This window comes from Phocoena sinus, chromosome 17, assembly GCF_008692025.1.
Source record: "Phocoena sinus isolate mPhoSin1 chromosome 17, mPhoSin1.pri, whole genome shotgun sequence".
Classification (NCBI taxonomy): domain Eukaryota; kingdom Metazoa; phylum Chordata; class Mammalia; order Artiodactyla; family Phocoenidae; genus Phocoena; species Phocoena sinus.
Window position 1 is genome coordinate 405587 of NC_045779.1, and position 25385 is coordinate 430971.

At 48.8% G+C, this 25385-nt stretch overlaps 1 protein-coding gene across 1 annotated transcript in view; it reads right to left on the minus strand.

Moving 5' to 3' along the window:
- Positions 1 to 577: 577 nt before the first annotated feature.
- PRKDC (protein kinase, DNA-activated, catalytic subunit) overlaps positions 578 to 25385 on the minus strand; it is a 151149-nt gene continuing 126341 nt past the window's right edge. The window contains 19 exon segments of the mRNA XM_032609378.1: positions 578 to 2118; positions 2121 to 2130; positions 3576 to 3715; positions 4314 to 4502; positions 4940 to 5141; positions 5228 to 5299; positions 5486 to 5575; positions 7571 to 7663; positions 7897 to 8117; positions 8611 to 8678; positions 9528 to 9732; positions 12781 to 12924; positions 13012 to 13099; positions 14038 to 14249; positions 16140 to 16300; positions 16932 to 17115; positions 17737 to 17930; positions 19116 to 19290; positions 21894 to 22068. Of these exon segments, the coding sequence (XP_032465269.1) occupies positions 1924 to 2118; positions 2121 to 2130; positions 3576 to 3715; positions 4314 to 4502; positions 4940 to 5141; positions 5228 to 5299; positions 5486 to 5575; positions 7571 to 7663; positions 7897 to 8117; positions 8611 to 8678; positions 9528 to 9732; positions 12781 to 12924; positions 13012 to 13099; positions 14038 to 14249; positions 16140 to 16300; positions 16932 to 17115; positions 17737 to 17930; positions 19116 to 19290; positions 21894 to 22068 (2818 nt within the window). The 3' untranslated portion in view covers positions 578 to 1923.

The following is a 25385-nucleotide window of genomic DNA, read 5'->3' on the forward strand; positions in this document are numbered from 1 at the left end:
ATCCTGTATACGAAAAGTCCCAAAGATAACACAAAATAAGTACTAGAGCTAATAAATTAATCCAGCAAAGTTTCAAGAGAAAAGATCACCACACAAAGGCAGCTGTGTTCCTCTACACCAGCAATGACAATCCAAAAAGGAAATTGGGAAACTCTGTAAATACATAATATCTACAAATATACAGCAGCATCCAAAAGAATACTAAGAGTAAATTTAAACAAGGAAACTGAAAAGTAGAAACATCAAAAACCAGTAAAAATGACAAAACACTGCTGAAAGAAATTAAAGACAAATAAAAGGAAAGACACTGTGTTCATGGACTGGGAGCCTTAATATTGTTAAATAGCAAAACCACCTAAAGCCATCCACAGATTCAGTGCAATCCCAATCAAAATTCCAATGGCCTTTGCTTTTTTGAAAAGCCAGTCCTTAAACTCTTCAATTTCATGATGTTCAAAGAGAATAAGTACAAACCCCACAGCTGTGCTGTCACTTTAACATACAGACAATATTTCAAAGTTCACAAACGCCTATCTTAGCGGAAGTTACTGGTCATTGATCAACAGCACTTCGAACATTCTTGCAAGTTGATGAAATAATTTTTATTTTAGAAAGTGTTTACAGTTTACATCTTTACTCTCTCCCCACGATTTTATTTTGTCGATTGGAAGCTGTGTGTAGGCGTCCCGTCCTAAGGGAACTTAGAATTTTTTTGTTTTTTTTTCTTTAAATGTTTCAGCCACGCTGTGCAGCATGCTGGACGTCTCAGTTCCCCGACCAGGGATCGAACCCAAGCCCCCTGCAGTGCAAGCACAGAGTCCGAACCACTGGACCACTGGGGAAGTCCCCATAAACGTTTCTTATTAATGCCATAATGCATTCAACCTGTATCTATCAGAATAAGTTTGTCAAGTAATACAATGAAATAATTATAAGATGAAATGTTTGCTTGTGAAACTGCATAAAAGCTATACACTGCTTTGGGAAAAAAACTTTTAATGTTCCTTAGTCTTAAGATTTACTATTTCCCAAAATCATACAAGAGTTTCTAACTGGACATGTTTGAAAAAACAGTAACAAAAAGCTCAAAGCCCACCTGAAATCGGCTCCGGGTGGGGACAGAGGCCCTTCGAGTGCAGAGGAAGCTGCTTCTGTAACTTGGTCTGGCTGCTCTAGAACGCATGTTTTATCTCCAAATAAGGATTCATTTCAAACAGGGATTTCTTTTATTTTCCTAGAACCCGAATGCTTAGTGCTATCCCTACTTTCATACTTGGAATTTCTGAAGCTTTCCTGAGTCTGGGATGCAAAGCTCTTTCATCCACCTTCCCGTTGTGATCAGAGTAGCAAAAGTGAGTGCTGAGACCAAGGTTTTTCCCTCTCCTAAACACTTTCCCTTCCAGAGAACAGTTCTGTCATAAAATGTCAAAACTAGAAGAGAAAAATGTGAAAGGGAAAAACCTACAAAAATATCCTAAAATGTCAAATACAATCATTTCTAAATATAATAAGCCATAATCATAGCCTGACCTTATTCCTGTGCAGCTAACATGACTCTCAGAGTCTCCGGGACGACGTCTTCTGGGTGTGATTTCCATGGCGCCGCGAGGCAGGTCGCAGAACGCTCACGTACACAATGAACTACCACAGCTCTTGGTCCGCTCACAGCACTCGCGATCTGCTACGGTCTTGACTCCGTGCTCTGCACAAGTCTGCCCTTCTGCATCCATTTTAACCCTAACCTGGTCTATGACTATGGCCTAGTCATTCACCCAGGCCAGCATTCACTTCTTCATCAGGACCTGGATTCAACTCGGGATACAACTCTGGTGCTTCGGGACGATGAGCCCACTGACTGCTTGGATCAAAGTTTAGGACACTCTCTCCACACGCATGCCCTTTCTCTGCTGAATCCCCAGGACCTCACATCCAGGGCTCCCACCCTTCCCAAGTTCTGCCAAGGATGTTGGGGTCTGTCGCCTGGTCAATCAAGCACTTCACCTGGGCCTCTTCTGAAAGTCCACTGCCTGGCTCCTGGGCACGGACGTTGTGATCTCTGCTTCCTTGCGCTACAGCGATGTAATGCTCAAAGGCAGGCACCTTCTCATAGGCCCAGAAAGTAACTCATCACTGGAAAAAAGATGAAACAAACATGAAGACACAAACCACGCATGATTTTTCCTGTCCAAACCAGACATTCCCCCCTCACCGACGCAGAGTATATTTGTTGCTCATAAACCTTAAAAGCCAAGAGATTCGATCTGCAGGAAACCAGAACATGATGGATGCTGGGAACGCCTGTCTTCACGTGTCATGTGTGGACTCACTTTTACTTCGCTTGGGTTAGTATACCCAGAATGGAACGCAGGGTCCTATGGTACCCCACGTTTAACTCTTTGAGGAACTGCCACACCTCCCCACAGTGGCTGTAGCATTTTACCTTCCCAGCAGAAACAACCACGAGGGCTCCGACTTTCTCCAGCCCTCACAACAACTCGCTATGTTCCATTTTTTGATTCCAACAATTCTAGTGGGTGTGAAGTGGAATCCCACTGCATTTATCTGATGACTAATGATGGCCAGCATCTTCCCATGTGCTTGTTGGCCATTTGTGTGTCTTTCTTTAACAGCAATGTCCGTTCAGGTACTGTGGTCATTTTTTAATTGAGTGGTCTTTTTATTATTCAGCGGTAAGAGTTTTTTATGTATTCTGTACACAAGTCCCTTAGCAGCTGTATGACTTTCAAATGTTTTCTCCCATTCTGTGGGCTGTATTTTTACTTTCCTGATGGTAAGCACTAAAGTTTTCAATTTTGATGAATTTATCTGTTTTTTCCTTTTCTTGTTTGTGCTTTTACTGTTATACTTAAGAGTGCCAAACTGTCATTGCCAAATCCCAGGTCCTAAAGATTTACCCGTGTTTCTTCCTAAGTATTTTACAGTTTTAGCTCTTACAGTTAGGTCTTTGATCCACTTTGAATTAACTTTGTATGTGGTGGGAGGTGGAGGTTCCACCTTCATTCCTTTGCCATTTGTTGGAAAGACCACCAAATGGTCTTGGCACCTTTGTCAAAAAACAACTGACCGCAGACAGCCTTTTATTGTTAATTAAATGGGAAAGTCCAACTTTTTTTCCTTCTTGTGAATCATTTCTACAAATTCCTGTTTGTTTTAGACCTCAACTAGAAAAATGGGAAAGCTATGTTAAAGGTAACCCGATTTGCACACTTGTTAATGAGCCGCCGCTGTGCTCTCCGCACCTCGGGGCTGTGCCGCCAGGGTCCCATTCGTCCTGAAAAAGGACAAGAGTAAGTTTAAAACCTATATCTCCTCGGGCAGGTAAAGGTATTCATGCAACAGTCTAGGAATGCGGTGCAGGGACCCCAGGCAGACTGGAAAGGGCTCCAGAGTTAGAACCTTGCAGGGCAGTGGAGAGGCCGGCCTCCTCAGGCCGTGGCCCTCCGTCTGTCAGTGCCGACACCACAGGCCGAGGATAAACATATGGTGTTCATTGATTCTTCCGGAAACGCCAGCGTGTTGGTGTGTGTTTGTTTCTTCCACAAATAACGTCTTACCAGGTAATAACTGCTGGATTGGCACCTGCTAACTTTCTCTTGGCATGATGTATCTTCTGCCGGGGATACCAGTTTTTTTCAGTTACATTTATTTCTTGAATCCATGATCCTCCTTTTCTTAGCATTTTCTGTTCAAAATTCTAAAGGAAAGGAACATGATTTTTTTTTCTCTGCTTAACAGTATACATGATCACATTCACACAGATTCACCAAGTAACGATCTTAAAAGAAACAGAATCTCTAACTGGGGAGGGCGCCGCAGCTTTTCATGCAAACTCTCACGGCAGCACAAATAACAGTGACCACGACCGTGAGGGTCTTACCCTTAGGCTTAAAGTATCCCTCCCTGTGGAGGGTGCCTTTGCTATGCTCCCTTTTGGGGGCAGTATTGTGAAGAACCCTTGAGATTTAAGAAAGCACTATCTGTCTTTATGATCAAGGAAGACTTTGTGTAGAACAGATTTTAAACTAAAACTTTTCTCAGAGAAACCAAACCCACCATCACCAAAGGGTTAAAAATACTCTCAAGTCAGTTTCCTCCAAATAAAAGGAACGTCTCATCTGATTTTCAAGCCAAGCCAAATGATCCCAAGTGTCCATTCTGAGAAAGTGCTGTACAAAACAGTAAGTATTTTAGTAATAAACACAACATGACACATTCCCACCAGGTAACAGGAGATGTGGGTCAATCACAGGCACGCTGTAACAAAGGCACAAAGCGCGAAGAGACCACCGCACCTTCCAGTCAAAGGACGGCTCCTTCACAAACACGTCCATGGCGGTGGTGAGCAGGTCGGGGCGCGAGCGGAAAGCCCTCAGCGCACACACCATGGTGCTGCCCACGAGCCCCGTTTCTTTCAGTGGTAGCATCAGGGTGATAAACTGGCGAGTCAGACGGAAAGGCATCAGCTCAGGGACCGGCAGAAACTACAGAGAAGAGGATGTGTGAGAAGCAGTGGATGCGGGGGAGGGCCCTTCCACGGCTGTCGCTCACGCGTGGGGAGCACACCAGCTCCTGCCACACGGATGTGAAGTCACTGTGTCCACGAGCAGTGACACGGCCACGGAGAAGGAGACTTGGAGCTTGATGTCAGGGAGGGTGCGCTTCACATCCACGAGGGATGTGTCCATGACGGGGCTTCACAGAACCTCCTACCTTTTTACAGGAGCACGTTTCTCTTAGCTCCGATTATCTAATCTATCGGCACACCTTCTACAACCTGTCTGCACAAGGCTGAAACACAGCTGAGATTTTCCCTTTCCACAAGAATGACAACGTCAACGACCATGCAAACCGACCGCATGCAGAGCGGTCGCAAAGCCCAAGGGCAACTCCAGCCCAGAGCAGAGAAGGGCACACTCACCTGGGTGGCTGATCCGAAAGCATGTCCAAAGTCGATCCCGATCGCGCCGCCCGTCTCCAAGCTCACCATGAGGTTGTTCAGGTGCCTGTCTCCGATGCCCAAGACCCAGTGGCTGATGCACAGGAGTGCGTGGGAGCTGGCAAAGTGGTCGCGGAGAGCCAGGAAGGCCTCGGGGCCGGTGCTCATCTTCAGGAAGGCCCGCCTGCAGGGCGACAGTCGCGTGGCCTCTGCCCTCTGCCCTCTGCCCCCGCCCCCAGCCCCCGTGAGCAAAGTCGGGAATACTCTTACTTTAAGAGATCGGCCGGCACTTTACTTTCTCTTTTTCTAAAAGATGTGACTGTTTCAGTGCGACTAGCTCCCCTATGATTTAATAATAGGAAATGTCCGATTAGAACTTCTCATGACTTGAAATTTAAACCTCTTTGTTATATTGAAGCTCGAATATCAGACAACAGCTAGATTTTGATGATCTGAGGCAACACTTGCTAAGAAACAAAAGTGAATACGCAACGTTGAGAAGAATGAACTGGTCGGCGCAACACATACTTGAACATGAGCGCGTAGGCCCCAGGGTCACACCTTCCCGACATCCTCCTCAGCCAGTCTCTATACTCAGACGCTGGTGCCCGGGGGTCACTAACAAGTAGGGAAAGAGAAATCAGCATTAGGAAGATGTCCAGGGTTGCTGATTTCAGAGGCAAACATCACCAGGAATTCACTGAAAAGTAGTGAAGAGTCAGGGAAAATAAACGTGACTTTCATCATATTTAATATTAGCACTGAACTCCTGCTACTCTGGGTCTAGGATTTCCACACGCCATTATCCATTCTTCATCACGCCTCAAGAACCATGGCTATCTCCTGTGCAGAAGTTCAGGAGCAGAACCACCAGATGCAATAAACGTCCCACTTCACACACAGGAACAAGATGAGCTGACGACGCAGGCATAAGGTCCCACACGCCTGACCCTGGGCGGGACCCCTCGCAGCAGGACAGCACCACGTGCAACTTGTTTAAAGCACGTAAATCACTAAAGAAGCAAAATGGCCACAAGCTACTTGTTGAAGACAGCCTGTCTGCTTCTGTCATTAAACACTGCCACGCTTTTTTTTTTCTTTTAAACCATTTCCAGTATGCAGACACAGACAAAATCCACAGTAAGTGCCAAAAAGTATCTTCTTAAATGACGATGGGTTTGAATTGAATTTGAAAAGCTTGTTTTCAATAATGCTTCACAGGCAAAAGGCAGTGTGGGGACAGGTGGAAACCCTGTGTTACTTGTATGTTTAGCCACTTTTGCGTTTGCATCAAAAGTTTTAACAATTTTCCTTAAAAATAATAATAATAATCACTAAAGACAGAACAACTTCACAATATGTTACTTAGTAGTTAAATCCCTTAAGGTGAATCTTTTCTGAGTTGCTACTACATTAATTTCACAAAGAGACCACTCCATTTCCATCTAAATTCTCTCCTAGTTTCAATCGGATAAAAGTCTTCAGGCTGGAAAACTGCAACATGTAAATTAAGAAAAAAACAGCAATGATCTTAGGGATGGGGGCTTGAAGTGCCTTGTTTTAAAAAGGTAGTGGGAAGTAATGTATACGATTCCATATGTGAAAAGCACTTTATACTCCCTGGACACCTGTGTTTACCAGATGCCTTTCACTCTCTCCCATCTTACAAGTGGGAGGCGGGGGGCGGGGGCCGTGGCTCGGGCCCCCTGTGCGTCAGCACAAGCACAAGCGAGAGGGGGGCCCCTGGCCCCGGGGTGCCGGTCCTGCAGGGGCTGCAGGAACAACTTCAGGCAAAAGACTCGAGTGAATGGAAGTAACAGTTGGTAAACACTGCCCCACGTAGCAACGACTGTCCAGGAACGAGAGCGTGACCGATGAGAACACCGGCCCCGCGCAGGCGCTCTCGGGAAGGGGCAGGAGTCCAGTGAGGAGAATCTCCTTGCCCGCCAGCCTAACGCTGGTCCCCCAAACGTGCCAACCCTTGCTTCAAAACGGCTGTAAGCCATGCTGTCCTTAGTTTTCTTTACAGAAACAAGGAACAAATTTTTTTTTAAAACTTCCTGATTGAAAAATAACATGCTCATCGTAGGAAAACTGGAAAATAAAAAAGGATAAAGGAAAACAGAAAAAGCACCTGATTCATGACCCGGACCTACGCACCCACCTGCGCCCCCTACAGGCCGGGGCAGCCCCACCTCTCCAGCCTCAGCTGCCTCGTCTGTACAGAGGTGACAACGATACTCACCTTCTTGCTTTTTGTAAGAAATAAATGACTTCATACACATTAAGAACTGAGACTAGTGCCACAGAAAATGTATAATTAAATGTTAGCTGCTAACCTTACTGTTTTATTTTCCTCAAAGAGTCTTTTCTTCCCCAAAGTTAATCCTTTTTTAAAAATTGTGATAAAATATATGCAACTACTGTTTAGAACCCTGGACTCCATTTCCTTTGTTCACCCATGGAGAGGCAGATTGAAGTACAGGCCAGGCGGCGGCCAAGGGCGCCAATGCAAGGGCCTGAAAATTCAGGTCCCTGGAGGCAGGGTGGAGGTGACCTGTGGGCTGGGGCGGCCGGGCAGGGCCGGGGCAGGGCCCTGGGACTCCAGGTCACCTGGTGTAGGCCGCCTTCTCCTCCCGTGACATGCTGCTCAGAAGGAGTTCCTTCAAGGTGCAGGTGCTTTCGATCCATTCAATTAGCCCCAACCTGAAAGGAGAGAACAGTCATGAACACCCCTGCCCTCGCTTCTCTAGAACACAGTTCTTCCCTTTCTCCACGAGGATGAACATCACAGGCTGAGCAGCGTCTGTGCTGTTGGCCTCTGTCCCGTGACACCTAGAACCCGAACCGTCACAGGACCCCCTCCTCCCCTTCCCGACAAAACCCCTTCCGGTCCTGTGCCCCCTGCGCCCCCATCGCCCGCAGGGGGCTCTGCGCACCTGGAGGTCATGGGCACCACGCGGTAGGTGGTCACCTGCAGGCCCCTCTGGCCACAGGCGGCGTCGCGGGCGAGCACCGCGTTCATGACCTGCAGCAGCTGGCAGACGCGCTGGTCCTGCCGCAGGTCCTCCCCGCCCTTCACCAGGAAGGCGTACTCGCGCTCGTCGTGCCCGCGGACCACAATGCGCACTGGTCTCCTGAGCGAGGCCATCACTTTCACCTTTAAAGGTCAAACGAAACAGCCCGTGGCTCATCACCAGAGGGGAAACGAGGCCTGGGGCACGCCCTCCAGGGACACAGGAGCGCAACAGAGCAAAGGACAAGCGAGGGCACTGGGTCTCCTGGTCCCTGTTCCTGCCCGGCTGCAGTGCCAAGAGGTGCCAGGTTCCCGGTGACAAGTGAAGTGCTTATAAACATGCGTCCTCGGGAACAAGCCACACACGACATGTCCACTTGCTACAGACACTTAAGACTCGTACGTTTGTCTCACACACACACACACACACACACACACACACACAGAGTTTATTCTTCGAGTTCACTAGGTCCTTAAACATGACTGATGTTGAAAGACTGGAAACATTATATTAAGGCCAGTAAATTCCCATCAGAAAACTTGTAACACAACCCTCAGAGAACCCCGTGCGCTCGACACCGACACGGGGAGGGAGCTGCCTCTCCCGGAACCCGAGGAGCTGACGCCCGGCACCTACCCGCTCGTCGAAGCCGGCGATGCGGGCGTGGTACTCGGGCATCGGCTTCCCTCTGCCGTCGTACTGACCTGGGACAAACCACAGAAGCTGACTCAGAGGCTGCACCCTGCATTTAAAACACACCCACTGGTCTAACAGGAGGCGAGTTTTAACTCGAAGTTTTCATTGGATGTATTTTTTTAAATGCTGCCATTTCTCAGTTTGACAGGCTAGTGGACGCCGCTTCCCGCTCGGGTGGAGCAGACAAAGGCAAACAGGGACGGTAGCGCCCCGGGCGAGCACCCGTGCTGTTTCCAGCGGAGTCAAGCTGCATGTCAGGAGGCTCTGTTTTTGGTGGTTTGCTTGAAACTCATGGTATGTGATGCACAGCTGTTAATAATAACAAAGGAAATTGTTTCTCCAAATCTCTTTCTCCCCACTGGAATAAGGACCTAAGTGACCACAGTGAAACACCTGGTCTGGCAAATTCCACGGTGAAGACAGGGCGGGTCCTCAGTGCCACTAGCGTCCCTCCTGCTGGCACGTCGTGTGCCATCACCTCGCTGCTTTAGGTGGGACCAGCGCACACCCCACAAAGCAGTGTGCAGGCACACCGCGTTTTACTGCACTTCTCAGATGCTGCAGTTCCTACCATGCACGGGTAGGTTCAGAGGACATTACCAGCTACCGTTATTAGTAGGTGGACGTCTGAGCACTTGTCTTAACCAGGAATATGACTAGACGTTTAATAAGCGTACTACTCACAGTAATTATAGATTTTCCTAATGATGAAAAATATGTGGAATTTAAAATTCTTTTTAAAGAAAGAAAACTGTCAAGACCCCGATTTCACCATCTTAGAGTCAAAAGTGCCGGCTGCAGCACGATCTCCTCCAAGCACCCTCCTGCCCACCCCCGCCGCCGCGAGGCGAACTCACCAGGGACCTCTAGCTCGTCCCTCAGGAACTCCGCCCTGAAGCTGCTCATCCAGGGCGAGCACTCCTTCAGGTTCCCCGGCGCCTTCGAGGCCCTGCTCATCCTCCCGAGCAGCAAGCTGGTGATGCTGCGGAAGTCCTGGGGCCTCATGCCAGGGAGCTTAGAGCCTCCTCTCCCGAAGTGGTCATCAAATTCTTTCCCAAAAGCCTGAAATTAATGATAATTTACCTGAAATATTAATGTTTAGCTGAACTTCTGAAAAAGTTCCAGGCTCACGAATCTTTACAATAGACAGGTGCTCAAGTTGTATTGGGTTTTTTCTGTGCTTTTAACTGACAGTTTCACTCTCCTTGAATGTTTCAACACTCTTAAAGCACAGCAGGCTGCCTTTGTTTTTGTCTTTGTGCGCCTTTGAGAAGATGGAAAGGATGACAGTCAGCGGTGACTTCTGAGCATAAGTTCTTAATAAGGGCTTTAAACACATGGGGAAATCCTTTAACCTCTGGGACCGTTGTACAGCTGCTGATCTGCACCATCATGACAACGGGAGTAAGTAGGAACAAAGTACAAAATAAAGGACATAATTCAATGGAAATGAACAGCCCAGGGACTGCCCTGCTGGCGCAGTGGTTAAGAATCCACCTGCCGATGCAGGGGACACGGGTTCGAGCCCTGGTCCGGGAAGATCCCACATGCCGCGGAGCAACTAAGCCCGTGCACCACAACTACTGAGCCTGCACCCTAGAGCCCATGCTCCACAACAAGAGAAGCCACCGCAATGAGCAGCCCCCGCTCACGACAACTTGAGAAAGCCCGCGCGCAGCAACAAAGACCCAAACAGAGCCAAAAACAAATAAACAATTTTTAAAAAAATGAACAGCCCAAAGTTCTTCCTCGCAGCAAAGAGAAAAACATAAGAAAAAAACACTTTCCCTTAGTGAGGGTCTTTCAAGCCATTATTTTGGATCAAGAACCAGTATAAATAGCATTTGGGTAAGCTGTATTTCTAGAAGCGATTATTATTAGAAGTTCCCTATCCTGGAATATATTAAATCATTCTTTGTATTAGTTTCTACTCAAATATTTAAATTATAACCCTGATATCAAAACTTAAAAAACAAAACTCAAGAGTATTACTAACGGTGACCTAAGGTGTCAAGATTCACCTGATCATCTTTAATTAGAAATGTTTTCCCAAATGTAGAACTAACCCCACATCATGAGCCTGGTATAAATGAAATATCAGCTCTGTTTTAGACAATCCACTACAGGAAAATTAACATATATAAAACACAGTTCTTCCTTGGTCTATAAATGGCCTGAAAGTATAGAAACAGTCTGCAATCCTTAGAATGAAGGGAAAGATCAACCCGCATTTCCCAGCATAACCAGAACCAACACTGATCCAGATGGCAAAATGCCCCTAAGGGGCCCCTAGACTGAAACCTGAGGCAGTTCTGTTTTAGTGGATTAATATTTTAAATAATCGACGCAAATTATGTGCTGATTTGGTACAAAGCAGAAAGTTCCAGATGGACCGTCCCAGGTACTAGGAAGCAAGCCCTGGACAGACCACGGCTGCAGCTGTGGGGAGGTTTCTGCCGGGCTCGGCCCTGCTGGGCGAGCGGTGGGCTGAGCTTGGCCGGGACAAAGCCCGCCAGGCTGCGGTTTCCAGGGTGGGGCCAACAGGCAGACCCCCACCCCCCCCTTCGCAGGAAGCTCACGGCGTCCCCTCTGCCGCCCTCTCGGTCGGCCCTGGGCCGGCCACGTGCTTAGCACAAGCGGCGTGGCTCAGAACGAGGCCTGGCGAGCCCCAGACCCTGGCCGATTTCACACGTCAAGCCTGTTGGGGCCGCCATCCCTGCTGCCCGCCCGCTGCCCGCCGGGGCTGCTCCTGCACTGTGACCGCAGAGGCTGGCGCGGCCCCAGCTGGGGACAGGGCGGACACAAGCGCCTTCCCACCGACGGTTCCCGCTGTGGCCGCGGGCCCGCCGCCCTTCAGGACCTTCTCAGGACGTGGGTTGCCCGCCGGGGACCTGCAGTCACTGGGCAGCAGTGCTGTGAGGCTGACCTGATAGGACATGGGGTCGAACACGCGTCATAAAATGCAGTACGTGCCCAGGTTTAGGGTTTTACTGTCACTTGAGACACAGCCCGGGACACATGAGGCAGCAGGTAGTCCTGTCTGTTCCCACATTCAGACAGTTAAGGGAAGCTCCCCGAAGCAGGGACGACTCCCCCAGCCCTCCCTCTGGAGGTCAGAACCGTCCCCCGCCCGCGTATCCGACAGAGACGCCAGCGGTGGGCTCCGTGGGCAGAGGTGAGTGGAGTCGGGCCTGCCCCCGAGTCTGACTCAGGAGGGCGCCCCGGAGTCACTCTGCCTCCTGCACAGGAGCATGGCTCAGTGGACGAGGGACACACAGGCTGTGGAGCAACCCCCAGCGCCCAGAGGGGAGGCACCGACACAGGCTGCAGCACGCGTGCCGCCGGCAGGGCGTGTGACCGACGTCTCGCTGGAGCACTTGGCACACCCCCAGGGGACAAAGACGCTCCTCCGCACCAGCGACGTGCGACTGGCGAGCGCCGCGGCTCCTGCACGCGCTAAAGCTTCCTGAGGTTTCGTGAACAGAAGCGGTTTCACCAAACTGTCAAAACGAACTCAGCGTGACAAACGCAGGAGAGGTGCACACAGGTGCGGACGGAGGAGGCCCACCCCGTCCCGGGGGTGGGGGGGCGGGGGTGGGGGTGGGAGGGGCCAGACGGGGGCAGGCGGGGAGCGCGGCGTGCGTTCTCGCCCTTCCAAGTCTGGAGCAACTTTGAAACTAGAGCTCACGCTGACGCCACAGTTCTGTCCACACAGCACGTGTCAGGTGGCCCCGTGAACTCTCGGAGCCTTGGACAGAACTAAGTGCTCACAAAATGGTTACAACCTGCGGCAAATACAAACGTTTTCCTGGTCCGATACCCAAATCACTCTGAGAATTAAAAACATTAAACTACACATAACCTTCATATCTAAGGATCTGGCCATGAAGAACAGAATGTAATAGAAACCCTGAGGTTTTACCTGTGCCCCGCTTGCCACTGTCTGACCTAAAAACACGCCATCAATATCTAACAGAGAGACACAAATCTAAGGAAAGTTTACAAATTCAACAGACATTTTAAAACCAGAAGTGTTAACACACCAGCAAGTAGAAGCCCTCGTCTTCATAATGACTCTGTAATCACCAAGCGGCTGCCGCTCCCCCGTACCTGGATAAACCTCCTTCGAAAACTCCCGAGACCCGGAGCCTGTGGGTCTCCCAAGGCTGCGTACATTCTCTCATACATCCTCTCAAGGTTCTTCTTATTTACAGGGTTCTTCTCTAGTTCAAGCTTGACGTCCTCCGTCCAGTCCTGTGCAGAAAAAAAGACACGTCAAGCTGGACTGCAGGCAGGTTGCACTGAGCCCGTGTCTTACGTGCGGGAAGCTGTTAACACTACCTTAAAGAGCATCTCAGGGCTGGAGAGCTGCTCCAGGGCGTTAATGAAGTCCTGAACCACTCCTTCTCGATCTAACTTAGCTTTAATCCTACAAAAAATGACCAAGTTTAGGTGCTCAAACATCTTCCAAAGATCCAAGGCCTATAATTTTTATGTCTATATAATTATATTTATATATAAAACAATACATAACCAACTACACAGTCTAGGGAAGGAGCAATTTAAAAATTATCTCCAAAACAGATGAAGCACAAAGTGTGTCCTGTATCAAGAGATGAGGTGAAAGCAAATTCTCAACATTTTGGCGCCCACGATCTCAAGTTCAAAAGGCCCCGCTTCTCAACAAACTTTCAACATTTCTCTTTGCTTTCTTTCTAAGGAAGCGATCACGCGGCAGCTACCTCTGCTGAGACACAGGAGGGCACCACAGGGTGGGTGGGTTGCATGGCTGGCCCATCGGCGAGCCAGGATGAGGGCTGTGCCCCCCAGCCTTGTCCCTCGGAAGCAAAACACTAAATAATGAGGCAAATCAGCTCTTGACAGAGAAGGGCAGCTAAAATGCCGTGCATTTACCAAGTATTGTTTCTAAAGTAAAACACTGCTGCCGGCTCTGGCAACTGTCCTCACTCACAAATCAACTGAAGAAGCGAAAAGGACACCTGGGCAGTTTACTGACTTAACGAAGAAGCGGGGGCTTCCCGGAGATTTTAAATTACAGAACAATTTCAGGAACTGATTCCAAAAAGCATCTCATCTAGTCTGTCTCAACCAACAGATTACTAATGGTTAGCATAACCATCTCATGAATAACATTTTAAGATGAACTGTGTTTACAAAAGGAAATAAATTCTACAGCAAATAACACACCAGGGCAGATGCACCCAACAGACAGACATCTAGGCCTCCTGCCCTCCATGGCAGCTCTAATTCATCTGAGGACACACATAAGCGTCCCTGTGTCTGCTTTGACCACAGACGTTTCGATAACCTTTCAGTGTTGGATGGACCTAATTTTTCTTGTGTCACCTGGCCACAAAGTCCTTGTTCTTATGGCCAGCAGAAGTGTCTCTGAAGGCATAGCTTTCACTGCTTATCATGAATGGGTACACGACGGCCTGCGGGTAGTGGTCGGCGATGTCCGCCACAGTGCGCTGGACGGCGACCCCCTCCTCCTTGTCTAGCAAGGCCACCATGTGGCTGATCCAGCCGATGAAGTGCCAGCAAGGAATGGAGGACATCTGAAACAGAGAGAAATGAGTAATGAGCGACACATGCAGCGTTCTTCCCTTACGGAAGTACTGTGTGTCCAGTATCAAAGTATGGCTGTATTTGCTACCGGCAGTATAAAAACCGACAGACGCGTAGACAGAAAGTCTTCGCAGCCCTCTCGGTTCCGACCCACTGGGAACCATCGACTCTTCTGGGCCTTTTCAGGGCGTGTGCACGTGGACCCTTTCTTCAGAAGAATGGAACTGGAGAAGACTTGCTGTTGCTGGTTTTTCTTAGATCTACCTCATTCCTTTTAACAGCTGTACCATATTCTGCTTCATTTCACAAGGGCTCTATGATGAACTTTTAGGGTATCTGCAATTTTTGCTATCCAGATACTACAATGCACAACCCTATATGTTTATCTCTTTGTACTTGTGCTATATACCCACAGGAGAAATTCCTAAATGAGTTCCTAAATTCCTTTTTACTTTTAATGTGAACCTTAACAACTGTAAAAACATGGCTAAATTTCCCTCCAAGAAGATTTTTCAAATTTCCACTTCTAAAAGCGTACATCGACTACTTTCCAAAATCCTTTCCGACACTTGACGTGATCCATTTTTAAAATCTACTGTCAATCTGACAATTTTTAAAATCTATTTTCAATCTGAGAAGTGAAAGATGTCTAACTTTAATTTGCGCGTCTCATCATTAGTGAGGCTGGGCCGTCAGCGTTTACCTGCGTTGCGTGCTTTAACCGCACGTGTGTCGCCCCTTGCTACGAGTCTGTCTGTTGCGGACAGTAGAGACGCCTGCTCTCCGTCTCCAGTGTGTGTTGCAAATTTTTTCTCCCAGTTTTTTTTTCCTTAACTTTGTATATGGCATTATTTTAACGATAGAAACGTCAAGTTATTTTCCTCTATAGCTCCTGGGTTTTGTCTCTTAACTCCAAGACCATTTTCAGATTTTGCTCAGGATTTCCTCTAATGCTTTTCCAGGCGTTTATTTCAAGATAAACTCCGCTGCACTTGGAATGCTGGTATAAAGCCAGGAAGGACGGGAGGCTTGGGGTCCCTCAGTGCAAGGCCAGCTGCCCATCTCAAGGGTCATGAGAACATCGACCCACCATTCCATTCGTTTCCACACAAACTCAAAATGCTATTTTTATTATATACAAGTATGATTTGGGGGGAAAAAAGAACCATAACTTACTGAAATATTTCTTTACTTATCTTTGAGGAAAATGCATGTGTACCGCATTTCATACCGAATTTACTTTAATCTCCTGTGTAGGACCTACTGAAAACCCTCACCTGTCCAAGCGCACAGAGAACTGACTGCGGGCTCGGCGACCAGCACCGTCTACAGACCTGCTGTGCACCCTTTCTGAACTATTACGTCATCAACTCAAAGCCTGGCCCTGTCTTCCAGTTAAACATCCACGAAGTCGCTAAGGAGCCTTTCTGATAACCCTCCCCTTTTTCCCCAATGCAGCCCCAGGGGAGAGGCCGGGATGGGGTGAGAGCGGGCAAGCGCGATGTGGGGCAGGAGCCCTGGGGGTTCCCGAGATGTGGAGCATGGGGGGACGGCACCTGAAACGTCCGCCTTTTCTCGCTGCTGAACAGTGACCTGAGCATAAGGCCCCCGGACGTACAGACGCAGCTCAGCCCTGAGGGGCAGCCAGCTCCGGGTGGAGGTCTCACTTCCCGTCTCGGTCCTCGTTCAGACGCGGCCTCGTGTCAACACCCACAGAGCAAAGTGGGTGCATGGGAACACTCCCTTACACGGTTTTCAATGACACGTGTTGTTGGGATGGAGCAAAACTCAGTGGTTACGAAAAGCCATTAACACACGCACCCCACACAACACATCTGTTAGTTCGGTCAAGTCCCGTCCGCCAGAAGGAAGACACTGACCTCTCTGGTCATGAGGCTCAGGGTCTCCTCTGGATACTGCTCAACGATCTGGAGGAGTCTGGGGAACTTCAGCCTGGCCTCGCTGGAGTGTAACTTCAGAGCTTTCAGCATTTTGTCCACCACAATGGCCGGATACGTGCGCAGTTCTGCAGCGTCCAGGACTACCGGGGACAGGAGAGGAGAGACGTGGTCACTACCCACACACAGACACGAGTGGCATACTCAGCGCTGGCTGCTCTCGCCCGGGCTTCCTTTCTAACAACTACTGCAGCTCAGCAGACGGTCTCGGACTGCATGTAAGAGCTCCTCTCTGGGGCTTCCCTGGCGGCGTAGTGGTTGAGAGTCTGCCTGCCGATGCAGGGGACACAGGTTCGTGCAGTCCGGGAAGATCCCACATGCCGCGGAGCGGCTGGGCCCGTGAGCCTGCGCTCCGCAATGGAAGAGGCCGCAACAGTGAGAGGCCCGTGTACCGAAAAAAAAAAAAAAAAAAAAAAAAAAAAAAAGAGCTCCTCTCTGACGCTGACCTCCGCTACCGGGTGAAGTAGTTTGCTTCCTGGGCTGGAACACGAGGGGTGGCCACAGGAGCTGGTCAGGCACGCGCCAGGGAAGCAGACGGAGGGAGGGAGGGACAGAGACGCCCAACTCCGGTCCCACACCGGCCGTGGGGCATGGCCATGTCACAGCCTCTTAAACAGACAAGCCATCTCTTAGAACACATGCCATTGAAAAACACACAGGAGAGCACAGGACCCGCAAGACCCTACATCTCCGGCGGGCAAGCGCGGGGCTCACCGGGGGGGCCCTCCTCCTGCTTGCGGAGCCGCTGGTCACAGAACTCCACCAGCGCCAGGTAAGCCGCCACCAGCCCACACGCAGGCTCCTGGCCCCATGCCGAGCGCCCGGCCTCCTCCTGTGCTTCCGTCCGCACGGCCTCAGAAAGGTGGTGGAACGCTCTCTGGTACAGGCCTGCCGCAACCTGGAACGCACAGACCGCGGCAGGCTGTGAGCGAGACCAAGCTTCCAGAAGACCCTGCCCCCCGGGACCCGTCAGCCACCGGTAAACAGAAAGCCGCTCGAGGGCAGAGCCAGGTCTGCCTGGACTGGGAAAGAGATGCCAGCCCTACGCCATCTCGGCGCCTGAACACCAACACGCGGGGCATGGCTCAGGAGGGGCTGGAGGCTGGGGACACAAGTGATGCGGGGAGCACGTGGGAACTCACAAATACACAGAACCACCTGAGAAGTGCCAACAAAGCAGGTGCTACACAAAAAAGCAGAAAAGCTGATTCTTCCCATAAGCTAGCGGGGCGTCTGAATGGTGACCAGTGGTGAGATTCCACTAATAAGATTCACGGGAGAACCGTCCACATCAAGCCAACACAGACTTCTCATTATTAACACTAAAAGAAGGGTGTCGTTCAAATAAACAGGAAACACAGGGAGTAGGTCATTTTTCCAATAAGAAACCTGACTGCGTGTAACTGTCAAATGTGTCTTGAAAACACAAAGCGAGACTTGTCATTTCTTTCGTGTAGCGGAGCCTGCGCGGTCGAGACAAACACACGACACGAAGCGCTCAGGCTCCCAGCGTCACTACCTTCTCTGCATCCTCTGAACTGGATCCTGAGAGCTCCACGACGCTCCTGGCCTTGCTCTCCTCGATCCCAGCGAGGCAGGTGGGCTCACTGCTGAGAGCGTCGGCCATGATCTTGTACGCTGTGCCCACGAGAATGTTATGGTCACGGGACGCCACAACGTTTCTGCTCAAGTAGCCTGATGTGTTCTCACCTGCTGGATTACACACACGGACACACAGGATTTTTTGAGAACTGAGTGAGTGACGTAAGTTACAAAGAAGATATTCATAGTGTTCAAAGGCTGTTTTCTATTAAGAAACTAAAAGAAATCTTGAAGGTATAAGAAACTGACTTCAAACGTTGACTCGAGAATCTCTCGAACTCACATTAATGAACAATGTTCTTTGTCACCAGCGACCACGGCCCACCGAGGCTCAACAATTAAAACACCAAATAAACTTTCATTCAAGCATCACCCTTCTGCATTTTGTCCAAGCACTTCTTTGTGTTAACAGAGAACAGGAAGTGTGCTTTCTAATGCATTCGTGCATGTACATCAATAACGCAGATTTTTATACTGATGCTGTGACCTACAGCTGACAAGGCAACAGAGACCACCGCAGTCCAAGGTCTAGTACTACGTCCGGCCGTGTGGCTCTGGGCAAGCCTACAGCGTGCAGAGGTCGAGAAGAGAAAGGGCTGTCACCCGGCAAGTCCTGCACGCACACCACCTGCTCCTCCGGGAGACGCTTACTTCACAGGGCCGTGACCGACGGCAGCCGGTCATTATCACGAGAACCGAGTGCCGTCTTCATGGCAGCAAACTCCTCCTGCCCCCCCGAAAAGCCTATAAAAGAGCTGAGCAGTCACAGCGTCATTTTCCGATCCTGGGATCAACGTGGAAAGTGCTTCCCCGTCCTGCCCAAGAGCCGGGCCCGGGACCAGCGGGAGGCCACAGGAAAGCCCTGCCGTGCACCTGGGATGTGCACACGAGACCCGGGACCCACACACGGGGCTCCCGCTCAGCCTTACAGGCCACGTCATCACAGACAGAAGAACTGAGGAGGAAAAAGGCTCTCATGGCTAATTGTTTTAGGCAGTTCTTGTATGTAAACATAAAGTTTTCAAAATAATTAAACTGTTACACCCCAAATTTGGCTAAGTCTTAAAGAGGACATTTTAGAACTTCAACTTTAGTTTACAGATGAAGAAACAAAAGCTCCAGGAGTCACAGGCGGTAGCATTACTGGACACACAGCACCTTGGCACCGCATGTTCGGTAAATACTTAATAAAACTTTTACAAATTTAATTCCCACTGTCAGATAAAGCAGCACAAAGGATACTGCGAGAAGACACACAGCCACAACACAAACTGTGGGAGGAGAAGAGCCTCGTACCCAGCAGGGGCACCGTCTTCAGCGCCGCGCAGAGCTGCTCGGGCGGGCGCTGGGCCCGGGCCCGGCCGTGGCTGAGCCGGCAGTAGCTCTGCACCCACTTCACGAGCCAGTCCTCCCGTGTTTTTGACTCTCTGTGCAGCTCCTTCAGCAGTTTCAAGGCAAGCGAGAAATTATTCTACACGGCGGAAGAGAGAAAGCAGAAAGATGACACAGGAAGATGATGAGAAGTCAGGTCACTGTACGAGAGGAGCTCCTCGCTGGCCCGCAGCGACCCATCACCTTAGCTTCACCGCGGGGACAGATACACAGTCCAGAGTCTCCGGGACACTCACGCAGCGGGGCACCCATGGCTGCCGTCTGATTCCAGGACTCTGTCGTCCGCCAAGAAACCCTCCATCCACAGGCATCTGCTCCCCTCCCCCAGCCCCCAGAGACTACAGCCTTCTGCCCCGGGTCTGCCCGTTCCGGACACGTCCTACCCAGGGAGTGTGTCAGGTGGTGCTCGCATCAGAACTTCACCCCTCGCTGTGGCTGCGTAACATGCACTGCTTGCCTAAACCACAGCTCATTTATCTATTTATCTACTGATAAACCTTCGTGTTGTTGCCACCTTTTGGCTATTCTGAATAATGCTCTTTTTTCTAATTTCAATGAACACAAAGAATCTGTATACAGATTTCTGTGTGGACGTTAAGTTTTCATTTCTCTTGGGTATATACCGAGGAGGGGAACTGCTGGGTCAAATGGTAACCCTCTGGCTTTTGGAGGAGCTGCCAGACTGATTTCCACGGTGGCTGCACTGCTCACCTCCCTGCACGGAGGGCCGTCCCTCCACTCCAGCCGTCCTGTGGGTGTGCAGCGGGACCTGGCTGTGGTTTGACCTACATCCTCCTGATGACTCGTGGTGCTGAGTGTCTTTTCTTTCCTTCTTTCTCTCTCTCTCCCTCTTTCTTTCTTTCTTTCGCCATGCCACACGGCTTGCGGGATCTTAAGTTCCCCAACCAGGGATCGAACCCGTGCCCCCTGCAGTGGAAGTGCGGAGTCCTAACCACTGGACCGCCAGGGAAGCGCCCTGAGTGTCTTTTCATGTGCGTACTGACCACTTGTGTGTCTTCTTGTGAGAAATGTCTATTCAGATCCTTTGCCTGTTTTCTCGCTGGGTTGTTTGACTTTCTGTTGTTCGGTTGTAAAGAGTTATTTATGTATTCTGGATAAGCGGACCCTTACCAGATACATGATTTCCAAATATTTTTTCCCATCATATGGGTTGTCTCTTCACTTTCTTGAGTGTGCCATTTGAGGCACAGAAGTTTTTAGTTTTAATACACATTTCTCTGTTTTTTACTTAGCTGGTTGTTTGGGGATGTCTTTTACATCTAATTCCCTGCTGAGCTTCAAGGACACTGACATCAGTCCTGTGCGTCCTTGTTACGACCCTTCCAACCACTCAGTCCAGGAGTCCAGCCACCCTCGTCATTCCTGCAGTCTCTGGCCTTATTACATCTGCATATAAGAGTGTACATTTCACACAGTTCTCATCCCCACCAGCACGTCCAAGACCTTCGATGACCTCCTAGCCTCCAGTCCCTAGTGCTGGGTCACATGCTCTACAATCCACCTCAAACCAGCATCAGGAGACAAGCCGTCCGCCCACAGCGGCCTCCACAACTCCCAGCTTCTCCCCTTGGGATTCTGTTTAAACGTATCTCCGTACCTGCCTCTCCTACCACCCCCAAATGCCCCCCGCTCCATGGGGCCCTCCTGGCCCCTCTTCTTGTGCCCTGCCCCCAGCAGCGGGGAGCACCCACTGCACCCCCGCCCTGGGATGTGCCCCTCACTTCCTGCTGAGAGGCCACATGCGCCACCTCGGCCCCGGCCACTCCCTGCTGCACCCGGAGCTGAGGGGATGGAGGGCGAAATGGCCAGGGCCTGCTGGAAAAACAGCATCTCCTTTTTCTCTGCGGGAAACAGTGAGGGAAGACACTACCTGAGTCCAGAAAGACGCAGTGGGGAGGGGGCACGACTTGAAACACCCACAGCATCCACAACTTCAAGGGGAGAGCCTGGGGAGACCAGGCGAGGGGGCAGGGCCTCCTCGGTGGAGTATCTGAGAGCATCTGAAGGCCAGCTCGTCCAGAACTGAACGCAGGGAACTGACAGAGTTATTACTTCCTTTATTCACTTAGGCTGCTGTTATGGGAAATATAAAAATTCCTGATACAAGACCCATCTCAAAGAAACACCTATAAATGAGCCTTTAAACCCACAAAACAGAAATATTATTTGTACTAGAATAATATTCTTTGCTTTATAATAGCAATCAATATAGGGTCATTAAAACAGCAAGCTCCCCTAGTATATCCAAATATGATTTAATTACATGAAAAATATAATTTAATACAGTTGAAATGCTTATATGTGACTTTTAAGCAAACCGCCCTTTTATCAAGAAAGGATCTTATTATCAAATGATGGATTTCCACAAACTAAACCTAAATATAATTTGTTACTACCTGGCAAGCATTCATTTTGTTAAATAAGAGAAAACCTTTTCTTTATAAGTAAAGCAGAGAATAATCATTTTGAGATGATTAACAAGTGTATAATAAACTTTAGAGGCTTTCTGGAAATTTTTAAGTAAGTATTTCTTCAAGTGTACTTCCTTATAGAGAAAAAAAAAGTACTAACTACTCAATTATCTCTAAGCTTCAGATTTTAAAGAAAAGCTAAGTTTAAAGAACGCCAGTTTTGGATCGTCTGTGACCCGGGCGTGCCCACCTGCTTCCGTGCGCTCTCCACCATCTGCAGCCTCATGGAGAACTTGCAGCTCGCGATCAGAGACCGAGCATCTTCCCCCAGAGCCTGCACGCCCATCCCGTCCGCATCCTCACTCACACCACCATCGTCCGGAAGGAGACTGAGCTTCTCCTCTATTTTGCTGAGAAAGAAACATCTACAGGAAACAAAGAAAAATAAGAATTAATGCCGGACGCATAAAAGAAATCTCTGAGATTCAGGAAGCTGCTGGACAGCATTCAGACAGAAATTCTACAGTTGTTAAAATTTTGCTCATTTTTTAGACTATAAATATACACTCTCAGAACGGGACTTAACCCCCATTTTAATTAACCAGCTCTTGGAAGATCACTGAGGGTACTTCAACACAATTTTCCAGACAGCATCTACTGCTTCCACCTCCACAAAGTGAAGTATTCACACTCGCAACCTGCTCTCTTAACAAATGGACAGCACACCCTGTGTTGAGTCAACACCATTTTTCTCCTTTTATCTCTGAATCTAAGGTCTTCGTCACACACGTGGACAGTGTCAAGCAGCGGGCAGGTTACCACCACCGAGAACAACGGCTGTATCACATGGACGGCCAGAAGGTTATTCTTATTTGTATCATGATTTACATATTTGACTTGGTTCCCATGATTCTAGTTTCATTATTTTCGTTGTCAGTAACACGGACAAAGGACCTGAACATACAACATTCACCCCAATTAATAGTCAACTAACTTTCTGTGCATCTGCGGACTAATTTCGATTTCTTAGAAACACTGCAGCCACATAAACTAGCAAGTCTCACACCTCTCTTGCTTATTTTTTTCAGTTTTTCCCAACAAGCAGCCTCCCCAGCCACGGATCTGCTCCTGTACTCCTGACCCCATGACCACCACGCAAGTGCCCACTTCCTTCCCAAGAGCTAAACAAGCGAAGGTGGTGGACCCCGGGTGCTGGGTAAACACTTGGAGAAGCAACGCGTGAACAGGAATGTCACCCTGTGGCGTGAACGAGGGCCTGGGCTCCCAGAAAGTGGGGCAGCAGGGGAGAAGGACACGCCGTCACCAGCGAGAAGAGGGCATTCCACTCCGCAAGGCAGGGTAGCCAGGAAGTCCCAGAGGGAGGGCACAGGTGAAACAAAGGTGATACCTGCCATGCTCTTGTGTCAGCCCTTGGAGGAAGGAGCCCGGAAAGAGCCATCTTGGTAAAAGTGACAGAGCCCTGGCTCTGGTGAGGCCACAGGAGGCGCCACAGCCGCCCTTCTGCTGGTGACGGCTAGAAACGGGGTAGTATGCAATCACAACCACCCAGGGGTCTGAGGGTCAGCAAGAGACAGCCACCTTCAAGGACGCAGAGACCAGAAAAAGGTTCTGCCACTGTGGTGAGTGTCCTGCTTTTCTCTATCTTCTCCCAGTTCTGCCACAAGGACAACCACAACGTGGAGCGTGGCAGCCTGAGTACGAAGACTCTGAAAGAAGCAAGCCCTGTTGTGTTGTGCCCAGAGGAACCAAAGGCTGCAAAGGGAACCCTGCAGGGGAGAGAGCGGACAAGGGAGCCTCAAGCTCCAAACAAGAAGCCGTGTGGGCCGTGGCTACCCCGCGACGGGCACATGTGCAGGACTGACTTGAGAGCTGAACTGAGACCTGAGCCAGGAGAAAGCGAGAGCCCAGGTGCAAGTCTAAGGGGCCGGCTGCTGCAGGGTCAGAACAGCCCACGTCCCCTGGGAGCTGTAAAGGGGCTCAGTCTACACACTTTCTAGGACACAAGCCAAAATTCACCGAAATCCAAAGAACCCAAGAAAATGTGCCTGTTTTTAGTGAAAAGGACAGTAAGCAGATGTCGACTCTGAGATGATCAATAGGTTGGCAAAGGTCATACAAGGACCTTTAAACAGCTATTTTAACCATCTCTAAGGGGTCAAGAAAAATACACATGGAATAAACGAAAAAGTAGGTATCTCAGCAGAGAGGGAGTGTAAAAAGAGCCAAATAGAAATTTTACTGAAAAGTACCCGAAATAAAACATTCACTAGACAGAATTAAAAGAGGAAACAACAGTGAGTTTGAAGACAGATCAATAGAAATGATCTAATCTGAAGAATAAAGAGAAAAAAGATTGAATGAAAGTGAACCTGTGGGACAATGTCAAAAGGTCTAATATATGTGTAATTGGCATCCCACAAACGAGAAAAATTGGGGCAAAAAAAATACTTGAAGAAACAATAACAGAAAATTTCCCAAATTTGGTGACATATATGTACAGATTCAAGAAGCTTGGTGAAGCTCAAACTGGATAAATTCAAAGAAAACCATACACAGACACATCATAATTAAACTGATAACCAACAATTAAAAAAAACAATCTTGACACCAGCCCCCATATATGACACATTACATACTGGGGAACAACCATTTGAACAAGCATGACCTTCCCTACATAGAGGACAAATGATCCCCCAGTACTCTATACCCTGAGAAAATATTCTTCAGGAATGAAGTGAAATAAAGACACCTCAGGCAAAGGAAAAGCAAGAGAATTCATCACAGGCAGATCTGAATTCCAAGAACTGCTAAAGGAAAATCTTCAGCTGAAGGGAAATATTAGAGGAAAACTTGGATCTTCAGGAACAAATGATAAGCATCAAAAATGGTGAGTGTAGGGCCTTCCCTGGTGGTCCCGTGGTTAAGACTCCGCCCTTCCACTGCAGGGGGCATGGGTTCAATCCTGGTTGGGGAACTAAGATCCCACATGCCATGCAGCATGGCCTCTCCGCAAAAAAAAAAGGAAAGGAAAAAAGAGAGAGAGAGAGAGAGAAAGAAAGAAAAAGAAATGGTGAGTATAAAAGACTGTTCCTTGTAAGTTCTGAATCATGTTAGACTATTTAAAGCAAAAATATATTATCTGTTAATATTTTCACTGTTACTTCATATATATATATATATATATATATATATACATATACGTGAAGTACACACGTCAATGTGTCTTTACTGCAACATAAGCTAAAGTGCACATTTCATCAGGAAGACACAGCAATTATCAACATGTATGTGCCTAATAACTGATTATTAGGCAAACAGACAATTCCACAATCACAGTAGGAGGTTTTGAAATCCCAATCTCAACAGCAGATGGAGCTAAACAAAAAAAATCACTAAAGACATGGAAGATCTGAAAAACACAATTGACCACCTCAATCTAAATGAAAATTATAAACATTCTGCAGTCCAAGAACTGCAGAATACACAGGATTTTCAAGTGCACATGGTGTATTTACTAAAGTAGACCATACGCTTGGTCATAAAACAAGTCTCAATAAATTTAAAAAGGCTGAAACCATACAGTGTGTGTTTATAACCACAAGGAGTTAATTCAGAAATCAATAAATAAGAGACACAGAAAACTCACTTCTAACTATTTCATGGATCAAAAACCGTGTGCCACAACAACTGAGCCTGCGCTCTAGAGCCTGCAAGCCACATC